Genomic DNA, 17,777 nt, shown 5'->3' with positions numbered 1-17,777 from the left:
TTGTGTGTGTGTGTGTGTGTGTTGTGTGTGTGTGTGTGTGTGTTGAGAGAGAGAGAGATGTTTTTTTATTGTTTCCACATGAATGTTTTCCTGAATATTTCCTCATGTCTGTACTTTAAAGATCTACCGTAGATAAAGATTGTTTTTTGTATGATATTGGATTGGTTATAATGCAATGCACGTTTTCATTTATTGTACCTATGAACATCTGAATGAACATCTGAATTTTACCATTCTCTCTATTTTGATCAAAATTGTTCAAATGTGTTCATGACTATTGTTTTATTTTTATTTTTTTGGTAGTTATTTGAACATGAAGAATATTGTGGGCACATTGCCTCTTGCTGATATCTTTCAATAAAGAAGCAGTTATATAAACATCTGCTGTTCTCTCCTCCTGTAGTATTGTTTATTTTCATAAAAACAAGCTRTGTTTGTTAACCTGCAAAAGTTTTGCAAAATGCTAATATAAAAGTATCTGCCTGAAGTTAAAGTTACATTAAGGTAAAGTTAAGTTAAAAGATACCAAAAGTGTGCACTATTTTTTTTAGTTTAAACTTTCCCACAGTTCTTTATTTCTTTTTCCTCACAATTTAATTAAATAATTTAYTTACCTTCATTTAACCAGTTGAACACGCCACACTCAGTGTAAACAAAGCACTCTGCTGAATTTGTCTAAAACCTCATGAAAGCTCAAGTCAAATGAGTGACCTACATTAGGCTGGTTGTTTTCTGTAAACAAATATATGTCAGTAAGTTTAACGTCTGAGCTATTTTCAGTCACTGTCTGTTGGGTAAGTAAACAGAAGTAGGTGGCGGTTGTATCAGGTCACAAATTTTGCTTGCAATTTTTCAAATTTAAGACACATTAATCATCAATATAAGAAACTGACTTATATATTTTTCTTTATTTTTTCTAGCCTTCATGATTTTGCAGTGAGTATTTTTAGTCACATTCCAACATTTTGGAGCTTATCCTTTTGAGTTATTTTTGTAGACATTTTTTAAGCTCGTGTCTATCTTGAAGTGCGAGTTGTTTTGGTTAAAATTAAGCAGTATGCGTCACTGTTGTTAATAGAAAGTGAAGTTTGTGATTTAAAGAAAAACTTTTGTCGTGGGGAACATAATTTGTCTAATTGTCCACCTTTTTGCTAGTTTCTCCAAAAATGTTTGCAGATCTGTGCACACGGTTTCCTAAAGWAAGGAATGGTTTTCTCAGACCATTATTATTTGAATATTTTTAACCTTTTGTCATTACTTACACATACACATGCTTATGTACTTGTGTGATTATTTATTTTTCAAAGTGGCAGGTAGACTACTAACTAACGAAGGTATGGATAAAGTTTTATTTATTCTTTGTGAAAGATTCTGAAGTAAGCTGATTTTTTTAAATATCTCTTTTATGTAAGAACTTTCCAAAGATGATAGATTTCTTTGATGTTTTGATCGTAGGCATAAGTGTCAGCTTCTTCTTCCGGGTTCCGTCCAGGCTGGTGAACCAACCAATCAGAAGGAAGCCCTGTGTAAGAATTGAGCATGCGCATTGGGGTCCTCTTCGTGGCAGCGTTCAGTCTAGAGATACTGTAGAGCAGCCTGTTTCGTCGGCTCCCTGCCGTCAGCAGCAGCAGCAGCAGCATCATCGTACTCCACCGGGTCTGGTGGAAGTGAGAGAGGGGATGGTCCACCAGAGCATCAGACGCGGAACCGAATGACAGTCGTGAGACCGTAATGGCCGTCGACGTGTGCAAGTTTCCGAATGTGTAAGTAAAATTTCGGAGATTGTGTCGGTAGTTGAAGCTAACGCAGCGGCTCGCTAGCGTTCACCGTGAAGCTCGCTCGCCTCGGTGACAACAGAAAGGTGGTTTGGGTGTTAACGCTTCCCCGTGGCGTCTCCACATCCTGGCTGGGAATAAAAAAACAAGACTGAAAGCTTTTAAAGGATTTTTGGACAACCTATGTTTTATACCCTCGTCGCTGTTTGGTAATTCACATAAAACTGCGCTGCTGTGTGTTGAAACAAAGGAGCTTTAAAACCGAGGGGCCGCATGGACAAACATGCAGGGAGAAGTCGGTTGCTGTTTTGTTTTGTGCTCCATTTCATGCTGACACACTTAGGAGGATAACCACCCGAGGTCTGACCTGGATATTTAGCCGAAAACACTGCGACCTAGCTAATTTTGGTCAAAGTCGCGCGGTGTTTCCAGACACAGCTGCTGCTTCACTCCAGCAAGTTTTTATGTCTCTTTTGGCAAAAAGACTTTTGTCCCGCAGCTGCCTGATTATAATTCAAATTTAAACTGAGATGATGTAAATTTCACACTGTGTTGGTTTTATTTAGTGTTTTTAAGGACAGATTTAAAGTGATAGCAGCTGTTGTTGTTGTTGTTGTTGTTGTTGTTGTTGTTGTTGTTGTTGTTGTTGTTGTTGTTGTTGTTGTTAGTAATGGCAGGTGGACATACTAGAAGACCTTGTTTTCTGTTCAGAGTTCCTGTTTGTCAGTGAATGACTCAAATCAGCTGGACTTTAAAAACTTTTCATTAATGATTTTGACAGGATGGACTGAAAGTCCTTAAAGTTACTAAATTGATGTACAGATATTTAATGTGCAGTAATTTTAAGTTATTGAGTTTTGAATAGCTCACATTCTTTTAACTTGTATTATGATTGCCCATTATTGAATTACTGTTATTAATATTCGTTTAATACTAAATATGAAACTAAAAACATTTTGGCTTGCAACCTGTATTTAATCTTGAATAAAGATTTAACATTCCTTGAATGAATATATACCACCCATCACTAGGGGTGTAAGAAAATATCGATACACTGGAATATCACGATATTTCATTTCCCGATACTGTATCGATATTCTAAAGCCCTGTATCGATTTTTTTTATTAAGGTTTAAAATGTCAACTTTCCTGCCAGCCGTTCATTTTTATGTTGTAGTTCAGCCTCTGACCACTCACTAGTTGGCAGCAGTGAGCCAGCCATTTGGGTGTTGGGTGACCATATTGTAAATTAATACTAAAAACTAAAAGCTACAAAAAATACATTTTCAAACTGTTTATTGTCCAATTTAGTATGAAACAAATAAAACACATACAAAGCAGAACACAGCTAAATGTATCAAAAGTATGTCAATGTAATATTTGAATTTTCTGAGACAATGAATTTTGGTTTTTCTTTTTTTTTTTTTCCCCTGTAAGAGGTTTTTATTTACTAGAATTTTTGGACAAAAAAATCGCGATATATCGCCTTGCTTATAGTATCGCAATATATCGTATCGTGACCCCTCTGTCATGATATGTACCGTATCGCCAAATTCTTGCCAATACACAGCCCTACCCATCACCTTTCAAATCAGTTTTTTTATATTAAGGTCATCTTGTGATGAGAGTTGTAGCCATTTTGGTTAGACGTTAAAAACAACATTATGCCTGATCTCATGCATTATTGTGATTTCAGGCATTATTTGTTAGCCCTTAACGCATGTGTCCTGAATGACAGTCAGCTGCTACCACACCTAATTTATAATTAATATCTAAAAATCACCCAGGTTTAGTCTGAGCTTTTGCATGATACGTGGTCATTATCATCTTGTTTGCTAGTTTAATATTTTTGACAGAAACCAATGTAGGGTTGTTGCTTTTAGCAGAAATTAATAGATAAATAAATTCATATGTTTGCAGTTTTTGGACTCAGGAACCACGTTGTCATGTGCCTACATTGGGGAGCATCAGACTAACTTTTTAGAGTAAAAGTGAAAGTTTTGGAGTCGTCTGAAACTAGCTGTGGGTGTTGAATATACAGCGCTAACCAGACAGCTGTTCATGACAAAAAGTGTTGTAGTAGTCACGACATGACCACAAAATTAGACTGTTTTTAATCATTCGGGTGCAAAACGTCCAAAGCCATTACATGTTTTACTTCCTGCCAAAGAATACTAAATCCTTGATTTAAAAAAAAAAAAAAGAGAGAGAAATAACAGTGTACTCAGACAGGCGAGAAATGAGAAACAAACGCTCACCACTTCTGGTCACATGTCGTGTTTTATCACTGTCTTTATCAATGTGCTCTGCTTCATTTCCTTCATTTTCCCCTCCTCTCCCTCAGTCCTGCCCGTCCTAACCGCACACACACCAGTAATGAGCGGCGTGTGTGAGGAGTGCATGAGTTTGTGTGCGTACGGAGCCGTTGAGGGTATCATTACAGTCTTCATTCTRTGGCCATCTGTCTGGCCTTCACAAAGAGACCCTTTTTAGGCCGGCTACAGTTGGCCGCTGGCTGGTTGAGCTCTGGAACATATGAATACTGCGAATGGTTGCACCCCAATACATTTTTCTTTCTCCCTGACAGATGAGAGGTAAGGGGGTGCACAGAAGCTTCCACCACAGAAGGACAATTGCCGAATGTTTTAAAAGTTCTGCGTGTTTCYGTTTGTACGCAGCATGACGGTGAGAGGGGGAGTTACCACAGCTAATGGGTCAGTCTGTCTGCTTGGTTCTGTTTTGAGTGGAAAAGTTTACTTCCAGTTCACTTCACCTGCTCTGTCTGTAGCCGCAAAGTCTTCCTGCATCTTATGCTAAATAAGGACAGAAGGAGAACCTTGGAATTCCAGGAATTACAAGTCGGGAGCTTGGCAGCGGTTGTGCAATTATCTGCTAGTGTGAAATCTGAGCGTACATGTTGTTAAGCGGTCAGGTGCGGCTGAAACACAGGGCTTTTTTTTTTCTTAGAAATGAGTTATTTACYGGTCCGGTTGGAAATCCAGTCAGGATGAAGGTAGGGCCTGTCTCTAAAACTCAACACACTCAAAGGATTTCACCGTTGAGTCTAGTTAAACACTCATTTAATGAAATCCTCAATATTTTCAGCTAAATTTAGAGCACGTTTAGTCCAAGTGGTTTGATCGTCATAACTTAGTGACTGAGAACACAAACCTGACTAAAAAAAAGGCAAATTCACTGTAATGGCCTCCTTGTAAGTTCTGAAGATTTCATTAAAATCTGTCGAGTTGTTCAGGAAATGTTTTGATAACACTGCAAACACACAAAGCCACAAGCAAAAGCGTTGTGGCTCTTTTTGCCTCTGRCATGGGGTGATGGTTAAACAAGCTCTTTCCAAACAGTGCAGTGGAAAACAGGAGGTAAGTAAGCTGTTGCTGGAGGAGCAGCCACAGTTGTGATTCTTTGGTTTAGCTCCTGAGAGGTGAAGTAAAACTGCTTCGGCTCGTTGTGTTAGTGCTGCTTGGTTTCACACGCGCTCAAACCCTCAGAGGCAGGAAAAGCATTAAAACTGTGGAAAAGGTGCAGATAGTTCAGTAGAGCCACCTCTCTGAGGGTCGCAGGGGCCAGATGTTGTAGTATTGACCGTGCTTTTTAGCATCTGACTAACAAATCAATGGCTTGGATATCATTAACCCACTCCTCCAGCTTGGCCTCTTTATAATTATCTCTCTGCCTTTCTTGCATCTTTCCTCTCCTCTTGTTTTTTTCTTGTCCAGTAAGATAACATCCTCTCTGCAGCACATCAGCTGATCAGTCSATGCACTTATTGATTGAGCCTCGCTCACCCTTACCTTCCTTCCTAACTCTCCTTTTGTTTTCTCTTTTTTTCCTGACCTCCACAATCTCTCATTTACTTACAATAAAATCTCCTTTTTTTAATCAGACTCTTCTAATAAATCGTCTTTCTCTCGTTTGTGTACAGGGAAGGAAAGCACAGAACCATGTTGCTTTAAATTGTGACCTGTGGTGAACGGGGGAGGCAGAAGAAGAGGAGGAGGAGGAAGAGTGAGGCGTAGGCAGGCAAAGAGTGATCTGCCACAGCTCCCAGCAGGTGGCCCCTTTTGTGAGCAGGAAGCAATGGGCAACGCCGCCACCAAGTTCCGTAAGGCGCTTGTGAGCGGCGACGAGGCTCTGGCCTGGCAGCTGTACGAGGGCAACCCTCAGTTCAGGGACGGCCTGGACCCGAACGCGTCGTACGGAGAGCAGTACCAGCACAACACACCTCTGCACTACGTCTGCCGCCATGCCATGACACGTCTGCTCAGGTAAAGAGCTTCTTTTCTGGATTTTTACATTTCTGGACAGTTATCAGTCAGAAGAGCCACTACTGGTACGAGAGTCCAAGACAAATTTCCACTAGAGCACAATAAAGTGTATTGAATCACACAAAGAATGAGTCAAAACTATTTCATTGAAAAAAAAAATTAGCAGAAAGAGTTTTTCTGGCAGCGATTTGCAAATTATATTTTGGTTCCTCTGTAATACCTCTCTGCAGCTTTGACCTAAAATGGTTCTCTGGGCAGAAAAGGCTTCTGCAGACACCTGTATTAAGAGGATGCAGTCACATATTTGTAAATAATAATAATAATAAAAGGCACAAAAAAGTGCACCAGTATAAATCATTTGTTAAATCCTCAGCTGAGTTAATTTTATTCGACGTAGGAAATGCAACCAGCAACCTCAAAACTGATCGACTTCCACGTCATACCAATTTTTAACCGCAGCTGTTCCAGTGACGCAGACCATAATTTGTAACATTATGACCATCAACAAATGCGTTATTATTTTTATTTTTTTGTTTTTGTTTTGTTTTGTTTTTAAGCAGTATCTCAAGTTAAATCGTCTCCAGTTTGGAACTGGTTWGTTTTAGATAAATAAGACTTAGTTTCTAACTGAATTCATCGGCAGCGTTGATTCAAAAAACATTTTCCGGTTTTTAAACTCAGAACTTAGAGAAAGACTTGAGCAAATAAATGTGTGTCTATTTGTTCTGTCTCTTTCTGGAAGATCTTTACTTTTTCCATACAAATTTTGTCCGCACTTTTATAATCTGCTTTTGTGAGCGTACCTCCCTGCTTAATGAAAATGTGGTGTTGAGTCCCTGTAGTACATCTGTAAATGTATTTTTAGATTTTAATCCACTGCATTGTGTAGTTCGGAGTCTCTCTCTGCCTTTACGTTTGCTCAAAGCAGGTCAGCACAACCTCACACCATCCGTTGGGACTGTCTGCAACTTTTGACAAGTAAATAATTAGAAATGAAGAGCTTCTATTTCTAGTTTAACCAAACTAAAGGGGTCAAACTTGACGAACGAGACTCCAGTGTTTTTTTTTTGTCCCTCTGTATTTCCTGCTGAGATCATTAAGCGGATGGCCATGAGCAAGAACAGCCGATTCTGTGACTCAGTGTCCTTTATCTCCTCCTCATTTTTCTCCTCCAGCTCATGCTCTTTCTTTCCATGATTGCAAGGGAAAGAGGGGGTTAGAGGAAGCTGTTTGAAAAGGCCAGTCAATTATCTGTGCATGTGTTCACATGCATTTTTTATTTTTTTATTTTTGGTGGGGGGGAAACTGTGACTCTGCAACTGCTTAATGTGGTCGAGTCTGAGAATATTGCTCAGCCAATCAATCTACTATTTGTGTTCCTTCCTACTGACCTATAATGGGCCGGAGAGGCGTGCTGAATGCAGCGCTCCGCTCCCGATAAATATCTGAGGAAATGCTTCTTTGTTCCAGCAGTTCAAGTTGGAGTCGGGGGGGGGTGTTCAGACAAAATAAACTAATATAGGACACACGTAGGCAGGTCAAATAGAATCTGTTTGTGTTTTTTTCACTTCAGATTATTTATAAACATGTCTGCTTGATGCTTATTGCTCTTCTTGTCGTCCCTGTGGGTTGGTTTGGCACGTAATCCCATGAGATGTGAAAAGTCGAAAGCAACAGATGTGCCTGTTACTGGGAAAATGGGTGTAGTTCAGGAAGCGCAATCCTTCCTCCGTATCAAGTGAGTTGGCGGGCAAAATATGTAAATAACCACCCTGACTCATTGGGAGCCGTTTGATTCTATTGTTTTAAGAAGCAACACACGAAGGACGTGTCTGTGTCAAGTTCCACGTTATTCACACAAAGCAATTTCCAAACACTGCGGCGGGGCTTTGGTTTGGAGCCGAGGGAGAATAATTACTGATTATTGCTGTGTGCTGTGATTAAAGCAAAGCTGCAGGGGCCTGTGGCTGACAGGGTAAGAGGGTCAAAATGGTGAAATACACAGGGCTGCACTCAAAGTTTGATTTGATCACTTCTTCTACTGCATCCAGAAATAACACTTCCTGTTATTTTCTTCTTTTATAGAATTTTCACTATAAGTTTTCTCAAATGCAACATCGCTCACATTGTGCTGATCCAGTTGGTTCTGTGGAGCCAGATGATGTAAACTGATGAGTTAATGGAGGTTTTCATAGATAAAGAGAATAAAATTTATTTGCTAAACAGAGCTGGAGCCACATCCTGGCTCCAAGTGCAGCAGGCACGTGTGTGTGTGTGTGTGTGTGTGTGTGTGTGTGTGTGTGTGTGTGTGTGTGTGTGTGTGCGTGTCAGCCAGCATGTCCATTAGATCAGTGATGTTAAGCAGATGAGTCAATATTCTGCCATATTGCATCGCCTCCCTCCTCCTCCTGTTCCTTCTATTCACCAGGGTTCGCTCCCGTGTTTAATCATCCTGACGTCTCTGCTCTTGTTTATCTGCTTCACTTTCCCACTTTTGTTTTCCGTCTCTCAACTCTATTTCTGTTCATTGTCTTTCTTTCTTGGCCAACAAAAAATAGGTCCTTCCTGTTCAGCAAAGAGGGAAATCCTAACAAGCGCAATGTGCACAACGAGACGTGCCTCCACGTGCTGTGCCAAGGCCCGCAGATCCTGCTGCTGCCCGAGGGGGCGCTATCGCCGCGGCTGGCCCGCCCGCAGAGGGACGAGCAGCGCCGTGCAGACTGCCTTCAGGTACAGACGAGACGAGCGTCCGCAGAACGCAGCGTTTGCACTAAACAGAAGTTAGCAGTGGTTTATGTGTTCTCCCTATGGTCAGATGATCCTGAGCTGGACCGGGGCCAGACTGGAGGGAGGCCAGTACGAGAGGGCCAACGTCAACGCCACCGATAACCATCACAGCACCTGTCTGCACTACGCTGCTGCTGCAGGCATGAAGAGCTGCGTGGAGGTGAGGCAAATGGAAAAATTCTTGCTACAGATACATTTTTGTTTCGAGTGTCACTTTTTTCTTTTTTAAGAAATTTCACACTTGGATATTTGAGGGAACATTTACTCCCTAACTGAGAAAATTCATTTCTTTTTCATGTTCACCACTTTCAAAAACCCTGTTCACACCTCTTGTGTCAACTTGCTTTTCCACTAATTTATAAATCGTGTGAATGCTGAGTCAGYGTCATCAAAACATTCAGGATTTGACCGGAAATATTCTAGCTTTTACTTTTTATAACTTACTATTTTCAAAATGTTCAACTTTTTTTAAAAGAACATTTCTCATAGAAATACACCAAGATCTCTTCAGCTCATTGTTCTTTTTGCTTAACCAAACTTGCTCTATTTTTGTGTTTTTATGCTAATTTTAGCAATTTGCTACCGTTTTGCCAGTTTAGCTACTGTTTTGCTACCTTTTAGCTACATTTTTCTAAACGGATTTGTTACAATCAACAAGTGAACTCTACAAAACCCAATTGCAACACCCAAATGTTTATATTACCCAATTTACTTATTAAACAAACAGAAAAAAACATTCAGTTTTCTTATCCATAACAATGAATTTAGATTTTTCTGTGATGGTTAAAAATGATTCAGTGACAGAGTTTGTTTTTAATTAAAGTCTCCTCAAACCTCACACACATAAATACAAGTAAATGGAGCTTAAAATGCATGAATTTTATTTTTTATGCTAATTTTAGCTGTTGGCTACCATTGTGCCAATTTAATACTGTTTTGCTACCTTTTAGCTACACGTTTCTAATCAGATTTGTTTTCAATCTTTCATTATCATGTTTAGCTTTAGCTACAGATTTACTAATGTTACGATGTTGGCATCTGGTTTACTAATTTTTGGCTTAACGTCTGTTTTGTTACTTTTAACTAGTGTTTAGCTGCTTTTAAATTTAGCAGCTGTGTTGCTAATGTTAGCTTTTGCTACTGTTGTGCAGCTTTTAGTTTTCAACCTGTGTTCTGTTTGTGTTTACTAACAGCTTGTTTGTTAAGCTAATTTTAGCCAAGTCCTTCAGCACACAGCGTTCACTCTGCGTTTTAGCAGAAAAAGCTCTAGTTTTTATAAATCTATTGCTAAATCCATTGTCCGGTTTCTTCTGTTCCTTTCCTCTCCAGCTGCTGATCCAGAGCGAAGCGGACCTTTTCGTGGAGGACGAGGACAAGCTGACGCCGTGCGACCACGCCGAGCGGCACCACCACACTGAGCTGGCTCTCAGCCTGGAGTCTCAGATGGTTTTCTCCTCCGCCGCGCCTCAGCAGTCAAACGGAGAYGCTCACAGTGAAACCGGCCTGCTGCACTACAAGGAGGTGAAACCACAGTTCTGAGATCTGAGGAGGTTTCCTGCTGACTGAGATATTTTTACCTTTTACCTCGTGTTCTTAGGCAGGCGAAATATTTTCTAGGAAATGCTGAGTCCTAAAGTTCAAACTCTTACCCAGACTTGTTTATGTTTAATTTTATTGTTCCTACCTTACCTTATTGTGTTTTCAGATTTGCAGAAAGTGGACAAATTTTAAAGTTTGAAAGTTGGGAGCAAAAACGTTTGATACTAATCTAGAGTCATCCTTGCAGAGAACTAAAGTAACACTGATGTAGTTGGTTTCTGCTTTTTCTTTTGACAAGAATCGGGAAAGTAAAAAATAAATGCTTGATAGCACTTCCTCATGTATGTTCGTGCGCTCACTTWTAGTTTATAAAGATCCTGGAACAATTGAAGATACCAGCAGACGTTTTGGAAAGAGTTCTGCTGTTTTGCCTCTTTGTGATTGCAATAGTTTTATGATCTCMAGTTAAAATCGAGCATTAAACAGAGTATGCTCTTTTATCAAAGGTTGTGACTCAGTGCTTCTTACAAGTATGAGTGTGTACAAGTACACACACCTCACTTCCTTTTCTCCAAGCACAGCTTGACACCGGCGGCTGCTGCCAGCTGATAACAGTGTGCTCTTTCATCCTGCAGCCAACTCTGTGCAAAAACCTAATCTCTCATTTCCACCACCCCTAACCTGACTGTTCCTTGACTTTTCCTTCTTTTGGTTTTTAATTTTTCTCTCTATCTCTTTGCCCTGTCAGCCTTACGAGGGCCTGAAGCTGCAGGATCTGCGCCGGCTGAAGGACATGCTGATTGTAGAGACGGCAGACATGCTGCAAGCCCCCCTTTTCACAGCTGAGGCCTTGCTACGAGCACATGGTGTGTGTTTATCAGAGAAATGTGACATCATTTCACAACCTTTCTGTGCTTATGATGTAAAACAAAATGTACACACTGCATACAGTACCTGTCTTCAGTCTTTAATTGTCTCTTTCAGACTGGGACAGAGAGAAGCTTCTTGAAGCCTGGATGTCTGACGCTGAGGGCTGCTGCCAGCGCTCCGGCGTCTCCATGCCAACCCCGCCGCCCAGTGGCTACAACGCCTGGGACACCCTGCCGTCTCCCCGCACTCCAAGGACCCCGCGATCACCCCTGACACTCACCCTCACCTCCCCCACCGACAGCTGCCTCACTCCTGGAGAGGAGGGCCTGGCCACGGTGAGCAGAGGGGGAAAGACTAGGTTGAAGGACTTAATTAGAGGAATTAAATTTACAAGTTTGCTCTCTTCTTGTCCTGCAGCTTTTCATTATTCATGAAGTTTTAGATTCTTTCTTGTTTAATTGTTGAAATTTGAAATTATGTTTTTCAAAATACAGCAGCTAGGGTTGGAACGATTCCTCGAATAATTCGAGTAATTCGATTACTAAAAATCCTTGAGGCAAATTATCTGCCTCGAAGCTTCGTAAAAATACGTGTTTTTATAATCGGTGCACTTACATCCGGCCGGAATGTTGTTTGTGTTACACAATGCTACGACATTAGCACTTCCGCTAACAGTTACGCTATCAACGCGTCACGCGTGTATGCTTGCTAAGTGCTATATTTAGCTTTAGAAGAAGATGAAGAGTGGCGAAACGAAGCGCTCAGAAAATGAAAAATTATAAAAAGCATGGGAACATTTAAAACTAAACATAAAAGAAAACAAAGCGCTTCACATCCTCGATGTTTCTGCACTGGAACAAAAACAGCTGCTGCATGTACCGAACGTGTCCGGRGTTGACAACAGATATTTGTTTACGTTCACTTTGCAAAACACGGTTACCTAAATCTGTGATAATCTGTCACGTTACAGATGTACAAGGAGGAGGTATGTTTACACCAAACGTTATTTGTGCTGACTAATCATGGTGACCTGGCAGGGTTTTATTAAACAGTGTGTAAGTTGTGTGATTAAAAACCTATTTTTCTAAACTGCACCAACCTAATAACGTTTTAAAAATATGTGAATTTGTTGTTACATTTAACAAGTGAACTCTGCAAAACTCAATTGCAACACCCAAGTGTTTGTATTACCCATTTTACTTATTAAATTTCTAACCAAAATAAATAAATAAATGACTTTCAGTTTTCTAATTCATAACAATGAATTTACAGCATTTAGATTTTTCTGTGATGGTTAAAAATGATTAATTGAAAGAGTTTGTTTTTAATTAATGCCTCCTCAAAGCTCACACTTATAAATACAAGTAAATGGAGCTTAAAATGCATGAATTAATACAACTCGTGTAATTTTACTTTGATTGCAGCCAGATTACCCCTTCACAATATTGAATAATTGTTTTTCTCATAAAATAAGCTTAAATAATTACTGCAGAACGTGATTTTTTTATATCCAATTACTAGATTAATTGTCAGAATAATCAATAGATTAATCAATTACTAAAATAATCTTTCACTGCAGCCCAGAACAAAGCCAGGTCATGAGTCATCCAAAATGGCCGCCACAGCTAATCTACCTCTGCAAACTCAACTAAAACTGTGAAATGAATGGGGAAAATAGTTGAGAGCTAAATGCAGTCACAGTTATATATATATAAATATACTGTAAAATTGTAATAAAACTGACTCAGCTGTTCAGCTGTCATAAAATCAGTTTTTTATTAAAAGCTTTATAATTACTTGACACGCTAACAGAAAGAATTTGGCAGTAAGCTGTGTGTTTGTAAGAACCRTGACTCACTTTACTGGTGTCCAGTTTCACTCGGAGAGACTGAGGTGTTTGTCACTGTCACACACCATCTAAATAAAGTTTTATAAGACCATTAATATAAGCAATCAATACCWAATTACTCATGCTTTCACAGACTGAAGACTTGTCTGAAAATGGTTTGAACAGTATAGGTAATATGATTTTGTTTTGTTTTGTTTTTTAACCTCCCTACAGTGTGGCATCTGCCTCTGCTCCATCTCAGTCTTCGAGGACCCGATCGACATGTCCTGCGGCCACGAGTTCTGCAGATCCTGCTGGGAGGGGTAGGGTCCAAAACTGGATTGCGTAAATGTTTGTGTTGCAGCTGATGGGCTTCACTTCTCCGAACTGCCTCGTTGTGTTTCTCAGATTCCTAAATGTAAAGATCCAGGAGGGCGACGCTCACAACATCTTCTGCCCGGCGTACGAGTGCTACCAGCTGGTGCCGGTGCACGTGATCGAGAGCCTGGTTTCCAGAGAAATGGACCAGCGGTATCTACAGTTTGATATCAAGGTACAGCTTTTGAGTGTTGACTGAAAATCGGAAAATGCCAATATTGACTCGTGACGTCACACGTCACTTACAAGTCACTTACAAGTGTCTGCAGCTCCATTTTTGTCATGCTTTCTAAGCACCTCGTGTGTTTTCTAACTTGTATTTGCCTTCTCTTCTCACCTCTCTGTATTGCAGGCCTTTGTGGAGAACAATCCATCCATCCGCTGGTGTCCTGTGGCTCGCTGTGAGCGGGCCGTGAGGCTCACCAGACCGGGCCCCGGGGACAACGACCCTCACAGCATCCCACTGCTGCCCTCTCCTGCTGTAGACTGTGGCAAGGGTCATCTGTTCTGCTGGTAAATGCCGTGATTTACAACTTTATAAACACAGAAATGTTGTAAAGATTTTTTATTGACGGCAAACGTCTCGTGTGTGTGTGGAACAGTTTAATATTTAAGCTTGCTATCTTAACTGTCTCAGTGAGTGGCTTTTAGCCGTGTTCTCTGTTGATCTCCCTCTGTGTCGGCAGGGAATGCCTCGGCGAGGCCCACGAACCGTGTGATTGTCAGATGTGGAGAAACTGGCTCCAGAAAGTCACCGAGATGAAGCCCGAGGAGTGTAAGCGTGTTTCTAAGAACTTTCGAGAGAAACCGAGGATCACTTCRGCTGCAGCAGCTGTCAGGACTTCCAACCAGGAAGTCTGTAATAAATCTTTTTTTAACGGCCTGGCAGGTGTTTGGTGATTAACGTTTGCTGATTGTGCGMGTGTGGAGCAGGTGTTGGTGCGTGCATTTGTTGTTGATGTGTGTTGTTCCTCAGTGGCAGGAGTGAGCGAGGCCTACGAGGACGCTGCTAACTGCCTGTGGCTGCTGACCAACTCCAAACCATGTGCCAACTGCAAGTCGCCCATTCAGAAGAACGAGGGCTGCAACCACATGCAGTGTGCCAAGGTACACACAAAAACCTCTCTGTCCAGTCTCTAATAAAACATGTTGGAATATAATATTTTCAACTTTAAAATGATTAAAATAACCCTGCTGTATTTTCCTTGCAGTGTAAATATGACTTTTGTTGGATTTGCCTTGAGGAGTGGAAGAAGCACAGCTCGTCTACAGGAGGCTACTATCGCTGTACTCGCTACGAGGTCATCCAGCAGCTTGAGGAGCAGTCTAAAGAGATGACAGTCGAGGTATAAACACTCGTACTCTCGCATAATACACACTGATCTCTCTGCACAAGCTCAGATAATCACATACAAGCTGTGAATGGTGTAAAGTGTCTATATTGTCTTCAGGCAGTACACCTGCTCACATTCATCCCTGATAGAGTAACTTAATACACAGTTTAGGCTCATGTTTTAATGCCCTGCAGCGTTAAATGTACTCTCGTACACATGGAAGCAACACCGGGAATTTTAAATGAAACTGAGACTACTCTATTTTGTTTATTATTTTTTACAGGCAGAAAAGAAGCACAAAAGTTTCCAGGAACTAGACCGTTTCATGCACTACTACACTCGCTTCAAGAACCATGAACATAGTTACAAGGTATGAACAGAAAACTCAGTGAGGATTCTGGAGAAAGACATGTTTTTATTATGTGTACGTATGTTCTGTGTGTTAGTTGGAGCAAAAGCTGCTAAAAACKGCTAAAGAGAAGATGGAGCAGCTGAGCCGAGCCTTCATTTGCCGTGAGTCGGAAGCTTTTCCTCCTCAGTCATTAAAATACGTGGATCTTTTTTGTGTTATAACATCTACGTATATGTGTTTGTGTGTGTGTTGCAGGTGAGGGAACCTCTCCAGACACGCGATTCATCGAGGACGGCGTGACCGAGCTGCTGAAGACGCGGCGCATTCTGAAGTGCTCTTACCCGTACGGCTTTTTCCTGCAGCAGGGCAGCACGCAGAAAGAGATATTTGAGCTCATGCAGGTAATCTGACAAAGGTGCAAAATGAACGTGTGTTTGCATGAACACGTTTACCGGATGCTCCGGTGCAAGGTTTCAAGCAAGCTCTGTCCAACCTGAAGGCTTATATTATATTACGAATACATTTGTGGTGACATATGTGTATTAGGGGTGCAACGATACAGAAAATTCACAGCTCGATTCGAYATTTTAGTCTCGCGATTCTATATTTTTTCGATACAAAAAAAGAGAAATTTCCATGTCCTTCTTAACTTGTAAATTTAATGAAATTATGAACATTTGTTTAACCTCAAAAGTACAGTTTTTAAATAAAATGTTGCTGAAACAGCAAGTTTCTCAGTGGATCTGTACTCAACAGTGCAGCCTAGGTGGAGTAGTCGAACACAGATCCACGGATCCTTCAACACAGCATCTTCAGAAAACAAGTTGATAAAATAAATTWAAAAATCTATATTGTTCAGTACATAGTGTGTATTGAAAGATTCGATACAGATGCATGCATTGTTACACCCATAATSTGCATGCATTAGCTTGGGCGCTAATGTTATATCAACATATATTTTCACACGTTTGTCATGTTACAACTAATTCCCATTAAAAGAATTGTTGCATCTAAACTGCTTAAACACAAATTGGATGTGAGTAAATGATTTGGTTTTACATTATTTTATTTGACTTTAGCAGGTTTTTTTAACCACCCAAAGGTTTATTTGTTTGTGMGCAGATGGAAGTCACAGTTTTGTCCCTCTGTGTTCCCAGACCGACCTGGAGATGGTGGTGGAGGATTTGGCCCAGAAGGTCAATCGGCCGTACCTGAGGACGCCACGCCACAAGATAATCACAGCAGCGTGTCTGGTGCAGCAGAAGAGGCAGGAGTTCCTGGCCTCGGTGGCTCGTGGCGTCGCTCCCAACGACTCTCCTGAGCCTCCACGCAGGAAGTAAACAAAAACACACTAAAAGATAATCTTGTTTTGTTTAAAATGTTGAGGGTAAATTAAGAACAACAGGGACATGGACTGATTTTTTTTTACTCCTAAAATAATAATAACAAACTATATTTTGTGTAAATCTGTTTAAGTTATCCCGGAGGATCATGGGACTGGGAGTACCTTGGCTTCGCCTCTCCTGAGGTAAAACAGACYCCTTTGATCAAACACTGAAACACTAACCTGTTTTGTTCTGCTAACCCTTTTGAGTTGATGCTTTCTAAACGTATGCTGTCATTTGCCTGTGTGGGAGTTTTTTTCATTTATTATTAATGCATGACGGCTGCATCTGCTGACGTAGTTTGCTTATGTGTGTTAAGATGGGAAGCCGTCACTCTGTGCTGGGAGCCAGCGATCCCAGAGACAGACAGGCCCAGGTAATGCACCAAGGCTTCCTGGCGTATTGTGCAAACGCATGGCCTGAATCCCGTTTCCTGTAGGCTGTAAACCCGCTCGATGTAAACCGCCTCACAAGGTAGCAGCAATGGGTTTTATAATAACTCCACTTTTATGCCTCTTTGCAGGATTATGCTGACATCCAGTACCGTCGTAGACACAGACCCCGGCGCAGAGGAGACATGCTGAGTCTGCACAGCCTCCGAAGCAGCAGCAACACACCTGAGACCAGCAGGAGGAGTGAGAACACAGGTTGGGCTGAGGTTTTTACACTCCTTGAGTTCTTTTATCACCAAAAGGCAATATGCTTGTGCAGTTTCCATTTCTGTATTTTTATTAATAAAAAGAGGCCTAATCCAGCTTTCTTTTTGTGCCTCCATTAATAACTTTGACTTCTCGCTGCAGCAGACAGCCAGAAAATGAGATYTGATTTTATTGCTCCATCATTCTGGACCGATCGAAGTGCACAGACACTTTGATCACTCGGATCAATTTATAATCAAGGCACTTAAAAGTGAGCCTGGTTTTATTGTGATTTGTGTTTCAGAGGAGAGGAGCGAGGGTTGCAGGAGGGCACTGGGCTCCCTCGATGAAGACGACCCCAACATCCTGCTGGCCATCCAGCTGTCGCTCCAGGAGTCCCGCAGAGAGCGGGGCCTGGAGGGGGAGCTGGAGCTGGACCGAGGGGAGGAGAGGAGGCCGGGTCCCGGGGGAGATTTGTCCGAGGTGGCTTTGCACTCTCTTACTGCCGAGGATCCTCCAGGAGCCAGAGGCTTCCCCATTTCCCTCCTAGATCCTCCTCGCCCCCCAAACCGAACAGATTCCAGCTCGCAGCCATCCAGCTCCCTCCCC

At 41.4% G+C, this 17,777-nt stretch overlaps 1 protein-coding gene across 1 annotated transcript; it reads left to right on the top strand.

The window, feature by feature from the left end:
- Positions 1 to 1,563: 1,563 nt before the first annotated feature.
- LOC106515806 (ankyrin repeat and IBR domain-containing protein 1) lies at positions 1,564 to 17,777 on the top strand (the record flags this gene model as incomplete). The annotated part of the gene is given in 21 exon segments (XM_014005810.1): positions 1,564 to 1,763; positions 5,715 to 6,057; positions 8,616 to 8,787; positions 8,873 to 9,004; positions 10,174 to 10,365; positions 11,132 to 11,249; positions 11,368 to 11,588; positions 13,316 to 13,404; positions 13,490 to 13,634; positions 13,812 to 13,972; positions 14,146 to 14,234; positions 14,436 to 14,566; positions 14,671 to 14,805; positions 15,077 to 15,163; positions 15,240 to 15,306; positions 15,401 to 15,546; positions 16,303 to 16,481; positions 16,622 to 16,673; positions 16,850 to 16,906; positions 17,054 to 17,177; positions 17,473 to 17,777. Coding segments are annotated over 20 exon segments (2,790 nt in total), but the record flags the coding sequence as incomplete, so codon positions are not given.

This window comes from Austrofundulus limnaeus, unplaced genomic scaffold (assembly GCF_001266775.1).
Source record: "Austrofundulus limnaeus strain Quisiro unplaced genomic scaffold, Austrofundulus_limnaeus-1.0 Scaffold32, whole genome shotgun sequence".
Lineage (NCBI taxonomy): Eukaryota > Metazoa > Chordata > Actinopteri > Cyprinodontiformes > Rivulidae > Austrofundulus > Austrofundulus limnaeus.
The sequence above is the reverse complement of the archived record's forward strand: the minus strand, read 5'-3'. Positions and strand labels throughout refer to the sequence as shown.